The sequence below is a fragment of the Myxine glutinosa genome, chromosome 1 (assembly GCF_964187855.1).
Source record: "Myxine glutinosa chromosome 1, kmMyxGlut1.1, whole genome shotgun sequence".
Taxonomy (NCBI): Eukaryota; Metazoa; Chordata; class Myxini; order Myxiniformes; family Myxinidae; genus Myxine; species Myxine glutinosa.
In genome coordinates this window covers 217,281,189-217,296,034 of record NC_136261.1, presented here as the reverse complement: position 1 = coordinate 217,296,034, position 14,846 = coordinate 217,281,189, and the positions used below count along the sequence as shown (strand labels likewise).

The 14,846-nt window shown below is 41.6% G+C and overlaps 1 protein-coding gene across 1 annotated transcript in view; it reads left to right on the top strand.

The window, feature by feature from the left end:
* The window catches only part of LOC137434010 (beta-galactosidase), an 89,925-nt gene that overhangs the window by 74,178 nt on the left and 901 nt on the right, over positions 1-14,846 (top strand). Inside the window, exons 15-16 of the mRNA XM_078783595.1 lie at positions 3,145-3,276; positions 7,848-8,075. Of these exons, the coding sequence (XP_078639721.1) occupies positions 3,145-3,276; positions 7,848-8,075 (360 nt within the window). The remainder of the gene's footprint in view (positions 1-3,144; positions 3,277-7,847; positions 8,076-14,846) is intronic.

Sequence of the window (14,846 nt, the reverse complement as noted above, 5' to 3'; positions counted from 1 at the left end):
CGGGCATGCCCAGGAGAGGCGCGTCTGGGCCCGTCCGGACGAGCCCGGCATGGCGATCGCGCCCTGGCCGCGTCCTGGCAGGTGCAAGGCGATTGTGTACATTCAGCGGGAACCGCTACAATATAACGGAATATCATCTGCATATACAGGGTGTTGGGCTAGCGGCTAGGGTGCCGGCTTAGGATCCAAGGATCCTGGGTTCGAATCCCGGTCGATCGCTGAATTAACGCCAGGGGGGTTGACTCAGCCTGTCATCCTTCCGAGGTCGGCTAATTGAGTACCAGTTCACTGGTAATTCCCTGTTTGTCGTTAAAGGCGGCAAAAAGGGTTGGCGTCAGGAAGGGCATCCGGCCGTAAAACATTGCTTCAAATAGGGGACCGAAAAACAACAACAACCATGGTTCCCGAAAAAGGCCAACCCCCGCTTTGCGGGGAAAAATGGCCTCTAAAGGTGGTTATTTTTTTTTTTTATATACAGGGTGTGGCAAAAAGATGGGACATATTTCAGGGTGGAATAATGATATGATAATGGAAGGTAATTTTGCTTTTTTGAATTTGAGGTTGTATTAGCTGAACTGAAGATTTTAAAATATTAATTAATCTTCGGGGATGGAAAAATGGTCACATGAACAACTACTAGCATTTGTGGTTGAGCAGTATTTCTTCCATAGATATTCTATGCTTTCGGCACAAATATAATTCAAAAGACATTTCCAAGTCTGTGACGCATCATCAATAAAACTAATGAACATATGTGTGGCAAGTTTTCATGAAACAACATGACGGGGCTACATGCCATACCCCAAGGCTATGCATGGAACTGTTGCATATATATATATATATATATATATATATATATATATATATATATATATATATATATATATATATATATATATATATACAGTATATCATATATATCATATATATATATCATATATATATATATATATACAGTGCATTCAGAAAGTATTCAGACCCCTTCACTTTTTCCACATTTTGTTATGTTGCAGCCTTATGCTTAAATCGTTTAAATTCATTTTTTCCCTCATCAATCTACACTCAATACCCCATAATGACAAAGAGAAAACAGGATTTTAGAAAGTTTTGCAAATTTATTAAAAATAAAAAACTGAAATATCACATTGACATAAGTATTCAGACCCTTTGCTATGACACTTCAAATTTAGCTCAGGTGCCTCCCATTTCTCTTGATCATCTTTGAGATGTTTCCACACCTTTAATGGAGTCCACCTATGGTAAATTCAATGGATTGGACATGATTTGGAAAGGCACACACCTGTCTATATAAGGTCTCACAGCTGACAATGCATATCAGAGCAAAAACCAAGCCATTAGGTTGAAGGAACTGCCTGCAGAGCTCAGAGACAGGATTGTTTCGAGGCACAGATCTGGGGAAGCCTACAAAAAAATTTCTGCTGCATTGAAGGTTCCCAAGAGCACAGTGGCCTCCATAATTCTTGAATGGAAGAAGTTTGGAACAACCAGGACTCTTCCTAGAGCTGGCCGCCCGGCCAAACTGAGCAATTGGGGGAGAAGCGCCTTGGTAAGAGAGGTGACCAAGAACCTGATGGTCACTCTGGCTGAGCTCCAGAGATCCTGTGTGGAGATGGGAGAAACTTCCAAAAGGACAACCATCACTGCAACACCCCACCAATCTGGGCTTTATGGCAGAGTGGCCAGACGGAAGCCTCTCCTCAGTGAAAGACACATGAAAGCCCGCTTGGAGTTTGCAAAAAAGCACCTAAAGGACTCTCAGACTGTGAGAAACAAGATTCTGTGGTCTGATGAAACCAAGATTGAACTGTTTGGACTCAATTCTAAGCGTCATGCCTGGAGGAACCAGGCACCGCTCATCACCTGCCCAATACCATCCCAACGGTGAAGCATGGTGGTGACAGCATCATGCTGTGGGGGTGTTTTTCAGCAGCATGGACTGGGGGACTGGTCAGGGTTGAGGGAACAATGAACAGAGCAAAGTACAGAGATATCCTTAATGAAAACCTGAAACAGAGCGCTCAGGACCTCAGACTGGGCCGAAGGTTCACCTTCCAACAGGACAATGACCTGAAGCACACAGCCAAGACAATGCATGAGTGGCTTAGGGACAACTCTGTGAAGGTCCTTGAGTGGCCCAGCCAGAGCCCTGACTTGAACCCAATCGAACATCTCTGGAGAGACCTGAAAATGGCTGTCCACCAATGGTCCCCATCCAACCTGACAGAGCTTGAGAGGATCTGCAGAGAAGAATGGCAGAAAATCCCCAAATCCAGGTGTGAAAAGCTTGTCGCGTTATACCCAAGAAGACTCGAGGCTGTAATCGCTGCCAAAGGTGCTTCAACTAAGTACTGAGTTAAGGGTCTGAATACTTATGTCAATGTGATATTTCAGTTTTTTCTTTTTAATAAATCTGCAAAACTTTCTAAAATCCCGTTTTCTCTTTGTCATTATGGGGTATTGAGTGTAGATTGATAAGGGAAAAAAAAGAATTTAAACGATTTCAGCATAAGGCTCTAACATAACAAAATGTGAAGGGGTCTGAATACTTTCTGAATGCACTGTGTTTATATATATATATATATATATATATATATATATATATATATATATATATATATATATATATATATATATATATATGTATGTATATGTATGTATTCGTCCCAAGTGATTGGAAAAGATAGCAAAATATCCCACCCCCCTCTCTCACTCTCTCTCCCTTCCCTGTGGCACTCTCTCTCCCTCTCTTTCTCCCTCCCCCCAAACTCCCCTCTCCCAACCCTGTCCCTGCCACTCCCCTGTCTCTGCCACTCCCCTGTCTCTGCCACTCCCCTGTCTCCGCCACTCCCCTGTCTCCGGCACTCCCCTGTCTCCGCCACTCCCCTGTCTCCGCCACTCCCCTGTCTCCGCCACTCCCCTGTCTCCGCCACTCCCCTGTCTCCGCCACTCCCCTGTCTCCGCCACTCCCCTGTCTCCGCCACTCCCCTGTCTCCGCCACTCCCCTGTCTCCGCTACTCCCTGTCTGTCTCCCTCCCCTCTAAATAATTATTTAAATAATCTATTTACTAAATTAATTATTTTAATAACATTATTTTCCTGATGAAGGGTTATTATCATCACTAGGTGACTCAAGGAATACTGGAACGTTACTCATCTGGTACGCTAAAAGTGAGTGGGCCCCTCAACACTCGGCTCGACCTGCTGGTTGAGAACATGGGACGCATCAATTATGGAAATCACCTCAACGATTTCAAGGTTTGCTCCTGTGTCGGGTTGAAAAATGTTTGTCAAGAAACAAATTTATTCAGCTTGTTCATCTTCGTCTTGAAGAGGCTGCTTTAGAGTTTTTCTTTCTTGTAGTTTGAGGTGCACAAGTACAGTAACTAATTATCTTGAATTAAACTGATGCATATTTCTAAAATTCTGAATGACCAATTTCCTTTTGACCTCATTATAATAGTTGGTGAGGAACCGAAGTGGGACAAACTTGGCTTACCTGTTCTTTAATTCCCACCATGTCAGAGTAATGTGATCTCATTTTTAAAGTTGTTTTTCTACTATCATATTTACTATCACATGAACTGTCATATTTACTATCATATGAACTACTTATTAGTGACAAACTCTGAAGTATTGGGTGTTGCCCTCAACTGTGAATTTGACTCAAACTCTGTATATAAGTAAACAGCAAGCATGGACCATCATGATGGTTCCTGTTTAAAATGTACTTCTGAGACAAATTTATGAGAATCAAGCAAGTTTGTAGGTTGAAATACTTCTTCACTTATCTTCATTGACAAAAGAGGAAATGCTAATCTGTAATTTATGCTTTGATGCAATTGTAATTTTCATCATATCTAAGGCAGTGGGTTGAAGGGGCTGTGAGTGAGGGTGTCATGATTTGGATAATTATTTCGACCTCTACTGTACTCTGAAACAATTTTTTCAAACACACATAACACATCTTGATAAATGCAGGTTCATACCAAGAACGGCATTCGGTAAAGCGCATACCTCTGCCAAGCTGAACAGTTTACATTTTGTATCCCACCGACAGGCCGGATCTTGATTTGGAACTGAACCAAAAGCTAATTGGCTTGTTCTTGTCACTTAACCAACTCATTCACTAAGTTTTGTCATAACTCGTCCACAACTTTTTGGAATATTGTTATATATCATTTTTGGTCCCATCGATCTTGTATACAAAAAGCCTCGATCTTGTATACAAAAAATATATATATATATATCTTAATGGTGAATGAATGAATGAATGATCGTTTTAAGGCCATTTTTCCCCGCTAGAGCGGGGGTTAGCCTTGCGGGCCCCATGACAATCATGGTTCCCTGTTTGAGGCAATGTTTTTATGGCCGGATGCCCTTCCTGACGCCAACCCTTGGTCACGCTCTTACGATGCGCAGGGACACGGCGTACCTATACTAAATCGGGGTACACACCGTGATCATTCATCCCAGCAAGCTGGTACTCAATTTGCCGACCTCAGAAGGATGACAGGCCGAGTCAACCCCCCTGGCGTTAATTCAGCGATCGACCGGGATTCGAACCCAGGATCCTAGGATCCCAAGCCGGCACCCAAACCGCTAAGCCAACACCACCAGGCCAACATATATCTTAATGGTGAAGAATCACTTAAAAAAATTATCGTATCCGGATTCGAATTTTTTTTACCAAAATCGATTCAATTTGTCCTTGTCACACGTCTAACCTGTCTACCAAGTTTCGTCCAAATCTGTCCATAATTTTTTGAGATATCTTGCTATATTTCGTTTTTGACCCTATCTCTCAATTGTGAAGAATCACTTAAAAATTGTTGTATGCGGATCCAAATCTTTACCAGATCTAATCTAAATGATAAATCTAATCATTTCGTCTTTGTCACACACAAATTCCTTGTCTCACACACACTTGGATAAATGTAAATACCCCTTTTGAAGATAATTAACGGCCTTGTTAAATTCCAATAAAAACAGGCTTTATCCATGGTCGGCCTGCGTTCACCTCACATTGTTCTTATTCCACCATTTTGTTTGGCCCACAAAAATGCCTTGCCCTTTGAACAGGTCGTAACGGTTTCGGTACGATAAAGCACTCATCATTGAATACTTGTCTTGGAGGATGATGTCCTACGAATCTTAACGACAAATTGCTAATCGCTTGCTAAGCCAACAGTTCCTCATCAACCACTTCTTGGAGTGCTTGCTCGAGTGCTTAAACCACCTGGTGAGCGATGTACAAGCTGCTTGGTAATAAACACACCCCGGTTTCACCATTCTCTTATCTTTCCATTTGCTTTATTATTTTTTTCGCTTAGATATTTGTAATGATTTTCTTGCTCAACTTTGAGTGCTATTCTTGTTTGCTTGCACCCTTTTTGTGTAAATTGCTTTCACTTAGGATGTTACTTCATTTCATTAGGAGCTTGGAGGATGTTGTTTTTTGTCATTTTTCTCACAATTCATAACTTACTAGGCGAGCCTCCCCGTCACTTCACTAATGGGTATCATCAAAAGACATGTTTTACTTCACAAATATAATATTAATTGCATACTGGTTGCATACCAGTATCTGTGAGTATCATCGACGATGTAAAATAATAATAATAATAATAATTCATTTATTTTGTATGAAGTAAAACACGCAAAAAGGGATATTTTATAACATTTAGTTGTTGTTTGTGTGCTCCTTCCACGTACTTTTATTGCTTCAAGAAATGTTATACGATCTATAATTTTGAAGGCTGCTTCCGTGTCCTTCTAAAGGGTTTCTGTGTGAGGAAACCATTAGTGCTTCTTCTTTCTCAAAATCGGAAGAAGTTTAAAAAAAATTAAAATTGAATATTATCTTTCGAATGGAACCCTTTTTTTTTAGGTAATCTCATCTCGATTCTCGAATATATTAATTTAAAAAATGGGTCATGTTGTCCAGATGTCAGTCAGTCTGTCCGTCCGGTTGTCCATCCGGTTGTCCGTTAACTTTTTGCCGTTTTTGCTACTCCCTTATCTGGCTGATTGTTCTGAAACGTGACACATGAATACAAGGCAGTATTCTGCACAATTGCTCGAGCTTAGATGTTTCTATTTCGTATCGGGGCCCAGGGGGTGCCCCAAATCAGCAAGAGTGTAAACTACAACCTCAAGAGTCAGCCCACTCAGGGCTATTTATACTACTCAGGCTACTCAGGGCTATCCTACTTGTCATGTATTTTGTTCGTAATATAATATGTAGACATAAGATAGGTTAAGTGACAGAGGTAAACAAAAAGAAAATATATATAACACTAGAATAGTCATACACAGAGGTAAAAATATTGGAAAGAAAGGAAAAAAGAAAAAAAAAACATGAAAGGCTGAGGGTCATCAACTCCATATACCATGTTATCATTGAGGCTTCAAACCTTACTGAAGTAAAAACCACAAGAGAGCTCAAATAGCACTTTACTTCATACAAATACAGTTATCATAAACAAGGAAAGGTGGTATCGTATCCGCGTGGTTTACAAAGAATTCCACAATTTACTGTGTAATGTGTTGTCACCCAAATTGCAGCCTGGAAAATGCAAAATAACTAACCTGAGATTTAGTCCGTGGGCTGAGTAGGGTTTACATGCACCCCCCCCCCCCCCCCCACAACTTAACTTCCCGGGTATGTCCATGTATCCCCCACCCTAGGGGTTAGGAAAAACCATGTTAACAGAAAAAAAAACTCATTCCCTCATAGCTTGACCTCTGGTGACCTCATTAGTGACCTCATTTGCATATAACACATATCATTGTAAAGAGTGTCCCAGGACAAACATTTTGAGGGGTCATATGCAACCATAGGATGACTAGGTAAAAAGCTATGGCCATTTGAATTTCGCCTACCCCTAATTTTCGGAAATCACTGACACAGGGGGGGTAACATCAAAATATGCGTGGGAGGTACCTTGGGAATGAGTTTTTTTTTCTGTTAACATGGTTTTTCCTAACCCCTAGGGTGGGGGGGTACATGGACATACCCGGGAAGTTAAGTTGTGGGGGGGGGGGGGTGCATGTAAACCCTACTCAGCCCACGGACTAATTATCAAAAAATAAAGCAACAGCTAACAAGAGTCCAATGTTCCATTCACATAGTGGACTTCATCAGGGACAAACACAAACCTCGTGTGCTTGGATAATAAATTCCCTCCCAGAAGAGCGGGAAACAAAGACCACCCAATCACCCATTAGAATTACCCTTTAGAATCCATTAGAAGTACCCTTTGAACCCTTTAGAATTAAACATGGTGGTTTAGAAAGGTTCGTCTTCTTCATTTTTGATGGACGGACATAGCCAAATATTGAAGTGGCCTCACCGCTTTAAAATCATACAAGATCATTCATAATGAAAAGAAAATGCAATCGGAACTTCTTGGACAAAGACCTTTATAATAAAATTGGTTTTATGGTCCCTGTCCCTGGTCGAGGAGTTAAAAAGAAAATCGTCAGATAGACACACACAGAACCAAACAGAATAAGTGTATTATTACACAAGAGATTATTTATTATTATGTTCACATGCAGATCTACCTTAATATAGATTACTCGGATCTAATGTAATTTATATACCTTGGCAAGGCTCGCAAATTGTTAAATGCTCAATTATTTTATGTTGAAATAATTACATTTATTCAGGCAACAAAATTTTTGTCCTTGCTGTGTTATATGATTTATTCCTAAACGTGTTTACCAACTAGACACCAGCCATTTCCAGAATATTATTTTGTTACTTTCACCAACTGAATACTGTACTCTGTCTTGAGAGTGTGAATCTTCTTTTCATACAACAGGGCCTCACCAGAAATCTGACTCTGGGTAAGGACATAATAAAGAACTGGACCATGTTCGTTCTGGATGTGGATACTGCTGTGGCTAGCGGTCTTATTGCCGTTGCAAAAAACACGACCAGGTCTCATGCAAGATTCAGCCCGACATTTTACTCTGGAAGTTTCACAATTCCAGAAGAAATTCCGTATCTCCCTATGGACAGCTTCCTCAAATTCAACGGCTGGACAAAGGTGGGCTTATAATAATATTTTTATGCCTCCGCCGATGAAGTCGCCAGAGGTACAGTATTATGTTTTCGGATTGTGCATCTGTCCATCCGTGATTGGTTTCCGTTGCCGCGATAACTTGAAGAACAGCTGAAGAGATTAAAGTCAAACTTGGTACAAGTATGTATAATAATGCAAAGATGAACAGATTATATTATGGGGTCAAGAGGTCAAAGGTCAGTGGTCCCATTAGGTAAAAATTCTGTTACCGAGCTAACTTGTGAACTAGTGATGGGATTTAGACCAAACTTTGTATAATATACATTATGACGCAACAGTGAACTGATTAGATTTCAGTGTCAAAGGTCAGAGATCATGCCATTTAAAATGTGATACTTGAGAACTGCTGAAGGGATTGAAATCAAACTTGGTTCGAGTATGTATAATGATGTAATAATGTGGGCGGAGGCATATCGGTCGACATTGCGACGTCGGAGAGTGGTGTTCTAGTTAATATAATGGCTTTACGGCGGTGGGGCAGGTGGAGGGAGAGGAGGAGAAGGAGGGGGCTTTGTGTACCTTTGGGAAATTGCTGGAAAATTATTGACATGTTTTTTAAAAATATTTTCTTCATGTGAGCTGTGTATAATTTCTCATCTGCATTAATTGTTGGATTTGTCTCATTATGTTTTGTTCCTATCGGTAACATTTTCTTTCCTTTATCTCAAACTCTAATTGTTTTCGACATTGATGATGCATCTGTGCAGAAATGTCCATCAAGCATTACTCTCGTCTGTGTCTTACACTCATCACCATGCATTATGTTACTGTCATTATGATATTGCATTCTGCTGGAGATCCCTCACCAAGTTGCAGCATATAACTGTAGCTAATGCAACAAACTAAAAATGTTTTTCTCCAGATTGGGCCAAACATGGAGGATGAATATTGTACAAAAGAAGTGCAGTTGGTTGGTAGGGTTTGAATTTTAATAGAACTTGCTGACCACAGATATCCACATGTAACACATACACATGGGTCTTTGTTTCACTTTTGTGGGGTTATCTTCACATCCTTCTTGTATAGCCATGGTAACTGTCAATATTAGACAGCTGGGGCAATGGAAAATCACTTAGGACTTCCTGGCATTACCATCTGTACATAAATGCAGATATCGTTGGATTAAATGTAGTAGAAATGCAGATATTCTGGTTGATCTGCCAAATTTGTATTCTTGCCTAAAAAGCCAGGTTCATATTGTGCTGAAACACATCCGTGGCTCCTGCGGGGTAGGCCACTTGTGGAGTTTATATCTGCTGTAAGCAGCGTACAAGCATTGGATCATACAAACACACCTACATATTTAGCCTTGTAAATCTGTGTGCTATTGCTTGGTAAATAACATCCCAGAAATAAGTAGGACTTCCCTTTTTCAACAAACCAACCATAAAACTCGTGAATCTTCTGATAAATTGAGTTTGTGATTAATATTGACAGAACTATTGGTTAATTTGTAGGGAAACAATAATTTGAAACTTCGGTGGGATGTCGTTTCCCTTTGTTGACTTTTGTGATTCACATTCACTTTGTGATTCACATTCACTTTTGGTGGGGATTCACTCTTCTTTTGAAAATGTGAATGTGTGATTCAATGATGATGCTGCTCATTTCTCCTTGTTGTATAGATTGAGGTGTTTGCTACTTGATGTGAGAGAGACCCATTTGAAAATAAACATAAAAACAACAAAGATGGTTGAACAAATTCGAATTCATCCTCTTGATTGAAGGCGTCAGGAAGGGCATCCGGCCATAAAAACATTGCCTCAAAAAGAGAACCATGACAATTACAACTACATGTGGGCAGGGTACAGCCCGAAGTGGAGATCGGTTTCTGAGGTTTGGGACATGGAATGTAGGGACAATGACAGGGAGATCAGGAGAAGTGGTGGAAGTATTGGTCAGAAGAAGAGTGGACATATGCTGTGTGCAGGAGACGAGATGGAAGGGAAGTGGTGTGAGAATGGTGAAGGGTAGGCAGGGACAGAAATACAAGTTTGTGTGGCAAGGGTGCCCGGAGGGCGTGAATGGTGTTGGTGTCCTGTTTTCTGAGGAGTTTGTACACAGTGTGGTGAGTGTGACTAGAGTGAGTGATCGGTTGATGATGGTGAAAATGATGATTGGAAAGCTCTTGGTGAACGTCATCTCGGGATATGCTCCGCAGGTTGGTCGAAGCGATGAAGAGAAGGACAAGTTCTGGTGTGCGATAGAGAAGCTGATGGAAAACGTGAAAGATGAGGAAGTTGTTGTGGTAGGAGGAGACCTAAATGGACATGTGGGAAGGAGTATGGATGGTTTTGACGGAGTTCATGGGGGTTACGGATATGGTGTGAGAAATGGAGAAGGTGAAAGGATTTTGGAGTTTGCTGATGGAGCTGATTTGTTGATTTGTAATACTCAGTTCCAGAAAGAGGATAATAAGCTTGTTACATACACGTCAGGTGGGTCGACGACAACCGTTGACTACCTGATGGTGCGTAGGCGAGATAGGGGGCACCTCCGGGACACAAAGGTGATCCCGGGGGAGGAGGCTGTTTCACAGCACCACTTGGTTGTCTGCGACGTAAGGGTGAAAGGTGCGAGGAGAGCTCGACGGGTGAAGTACCAACCGAGAATGAAGGTGTGGAGGTTGAAAGAGGTGACAGTAAGGGAGGCATTAAAAGAAAGGCTGAGTAGGGTCGAGGATGATGTGGTTGAGCTTGAAAGTGGTTGGATGTCAATGAAAGCTAGTCTGTTGGGAGCCGTTGGTGAGGTAAGTGGATGGACAAAAGGACCACCGAGGCACTCGGAAACATGGTGGTGGGATGATGAAGTTGGAAAGAGGATTGACGAGAAGAGGAAGAAGTTCAAGGAGTGGCAGAAGGCGAAGGGTACGGGAGCAGAAACAGCAGAGCATGAAAGTTATAAGGCAACCAGGAAGGCTGCAAAGAAAGAGGTAGCAAAGGCGCAGGAGGCATGTAGGAAAATGTTCGGAGAACGCTTGGATTCGGAAGAGGGTCAGAAAGCAGTATTCAGGATTGCAAAGCAGATAGCGAAAGAGAGGTGTGATGTGATGGGGGTGAGTTGCTTGAAGGATGAAGTGGGACAAATCGTTGTCGACCCAGATGGAATTAAAGGAAGATGGAAAAGATATATGGAAATGCTGTTGAATACAGAGAATGAATGGGATGGCAACATAGAGAGTAACCCAGTTTTAGGACCGGCAGAGAAGATAACTGAGAAGGAAGTTGAGCAAGCGATAAAAGCAATGAAGGGTAGAAAAGCGGGAGGGCCGACGGGAGTTGTGGGAGATATGTTGAAGGCAGCAGGAAGTTGGGGTGTGAAGAGAATGACAGAGATCTGTAATCTGGTGGTGAAAGAAGGCCGCATTCCAGTGGATTGGGAACTGAGTACCCTCGTCCCTCTATACAAGGGGAAAGGTGACCCTCTGGAGTGTGGCTCATACCGAGCGATAAAGTTATTGGAGCATGGAATGAAGGTATTGGAAAGGGTGTTGGAGAGGAGGATAAGGAAGAAAGTGAAGATCGACGAAATGCAGTTTGGATTCATGCCAGGAAGAGGAACGACAGACGCACTTTTCATTGTGAGGCAGTTGCAGGAGAAGTACATGGAGAAGAGGAAGAAGTTATTTCTTGGGTTTGTTGATCTGGAGAAAGCATTCGATCGGGTTCCACGCAAAGTATTGACATGGGCATTGAGGAAGTTAGGAGTGGAGGAATGGTTGATCAGAGTAGTGACGGCTATGTACAAAAGAGCACGCACAGCTGTAAGGACGAAGGACGGGAACAGTGGTGAGTTTGAGGTGAAGGTGGGAGTGCATCAGGGGTCGGTACTAAGTCCACTACTATTTGTAGCTGTGATGGAGGTGCTGGCTCAGAACGTAAAGGAGGGTTTACCGTGGGAGTTGTTGTATGCAGATGATCTGGTGTTGATTGCGGAAAGTATGGATGGACTGAAGGAAAAGATGAACACGTGGAAGGAATGTATGGAGACAAAAGGTCTGAAGGTGAATATCGGAAAGACGAAGGTGATGGCAAGTGGTAAAGCATGTGGTGAGGTGGAAAGAACTGGGAAGTGGCCCTGTGCTGTGTGTAGGAAGGGTGTCGGAGTGAACTCCATTCAGTGTACAATGTGCGCTGAGTGGGTTCATCAAAAATGTAGTGGTCTGAGAGGGTCATTAACCAGTGTGGCAGCTACATTCAAATGTAAGGTGTGCACAGAGGGAGCTGCAGATGGAGGAAATGTTGAGTTGGATCTTGGAGACGGCGTGAAGCTGGAAGGTGTGAAAACATTTTGCTACCTCGGAGACATGCTGAATGGAGAAGGTGGATCAGACTCGGCAACGGTTGCTCGAGTGAGATGTGCATGGAAGAAGTTTCGGGAATTGAGTGGCGTGCTGATGATGAGGGGAGTGTCGTTGAAGCTGAAGGGAAAGGTGTATGCTGCATGTGTGAGAAGTGTTATGATTTATGGGAGCGAGACATTGGTAATGAACGTAGAGCAGCAACGAAGGTTGGAAAGGGTGGAAATGCGAATGGTTCGACGGATGTGCGGAGTGTCGTTGAGAGAGAGGAAGACAAATGATGAATTGCGAAAGATGATGAGAATAGAGCCTGTGATTGATGCTGTGAAGAGGAACAGGTTGAGATGGTTTGGTTATGTGTTGAGGAAGGATGAAAGTGACTGGTTGAGAAGAGTGATGGAAATCAATGTAGAAGGAAGTAAAAGACGGGGAAGACCGAGAAAGACTTGGCTAAAGATGGTGGAAGAAGAAATGCGGGCAAGGGGGTTAACAAGGAGAGATGCAGAAAATAGGGCAAAATGGAGAAGATTGTCATGGGGACCGCAAGGCTAACCCCCGCTCTAGCAGGGAAAATGGCCTTTAAAATCCATGTTGTTGTTGTTGTTGATTGAAGGACCTCAAAGAAAATAATAACATTCTCACACTTGGAGGTCATTTTTGAAGAGACTTTGTGACTATAGTTTACAAAATATGCTATGTTTTATGAAAGACTGAAGTGTACTTTGATACCATTAAATGGTAAAATATAGTGGATTATGAGATGTGTAAGGTAGTAGGCTAGTAGAGACTCGGTATAAATAAACATATTGTCATGTCTGAGTGCCCGTTAAGAGAGTACCTTCAAAGCCAGGATCTTTCGTCCTGGGAGATGGCCCAAAAAGTCTTATTGCACTGCATTCAATAAATTATACACCTTTACCGGTCTCCAATGATCGTTCAATTGGGCCAAAATCTACAGCAAACGTACACAGAAAACTGATGCCTCAAACACGTTTTCTTACCTTTTACTGTGAAGGATTTATTTATAAAGGAAAGTACTGGGAGGATGGTAATCAAGATGCTATTAACAAAAACGGAACAAACCAAGCCAATCAAAAGGACACAGAGGTACATGGGAACATGCAATCGAATGTACAGTAGAATGATTGGAAAAAAGCAATTCCCAATCCACGAGACACCACAGATCACTCAGCCCAGCCAAGTCCAGACTTGAATCCCATTGAGAATTTGTGGAAAGACTTGAAGATTGCTCTTTGCTGACGCTCCCCATCCAACTTGACAGAGCTTCAGCAAATCTTCAAAGAAGAATGGGAGAAATTCCCCAAATCCAGTTGTGCAAGGTTGATACAGACATACCCAAGAAGACTCAAAGGTGTAATCGCTGCCAGAGGCGCTTCTACAAACTTAGGGGGTTGAATACTTATGTGAATTAGATATTTCTGTATTTCATTTTCAACAAATTTGTAACAATTTCTAAAAACAGGTTTTCACTTGGTCATTATGGAGTATTTTGTGTAGATCTGTGACAAAAAAAATCATAATTTAATGCATTTTAAATTCAGCCTTTAACACAACAAAATGTGAGAAAGTCGAGGGGTGTGAATACTTTCTGAAGGCACTGTACTTGGCATCAGAGCAATGGTTGATGTTTGAAGCGGCAATGTAATGATTTGATTTGATTATTTTACAACCAACGCTTGATACGAGTGTATAAAAATGAAGTTTGTGTAAGTTCACAGGCTTCATCTCCGCTAATTTAAATATGGTTGGGCATTTAAAATAAATGTCCATATATCTATACTGAAGCATGCAGAGTCTTAACCCTTATTCTTCTTGCTGCATTAATTGTAAGTGACATAGCCTGAATATTTCTTTCAAAAATCAGTTTAGCCAGTCAAAAGTTAAAGCTAGAAAAGTCAAACACTTGTGTGACTGTTTTTATTGCTTGAGAAGGCTTTTTTTTCGACATTGATGTAAGCCCTATGGAGGAACTTGTACGTATTTCACATGCATGTTGACAGTCGGATATATATGTGTGCTTTTAAATGAATTACAAGGATGTCAGAAGACAATGGACAAATCATAGCAAATTTATTTTGAACAAGAGATCTCAGTTTCATTAGCCTTGTGCTTAGATTGGAACACCAAACAAACCTGTCCATACTGTTGCTATCTCATCTGTACTTTACCAACCTTTGAAATTAAAAAGTGTAATCTCATTGTCATAAAACCAACGTTCGTTTTGGGATAGATGTCCAACCGGCAGACGAGTGTCATCCAACTTGTTTTTTGAGGAGATAAAACACAAGCAATACTCAACCACAGTCATGACACACTAACCGGCAAACAAAAGGTGTCAAAGCAAAAGCTCTTCTCTCTCACTCCACCTTGCCATTTCTGTACTCTATTCAAGAACATCCATGAAAGCCCCCTTA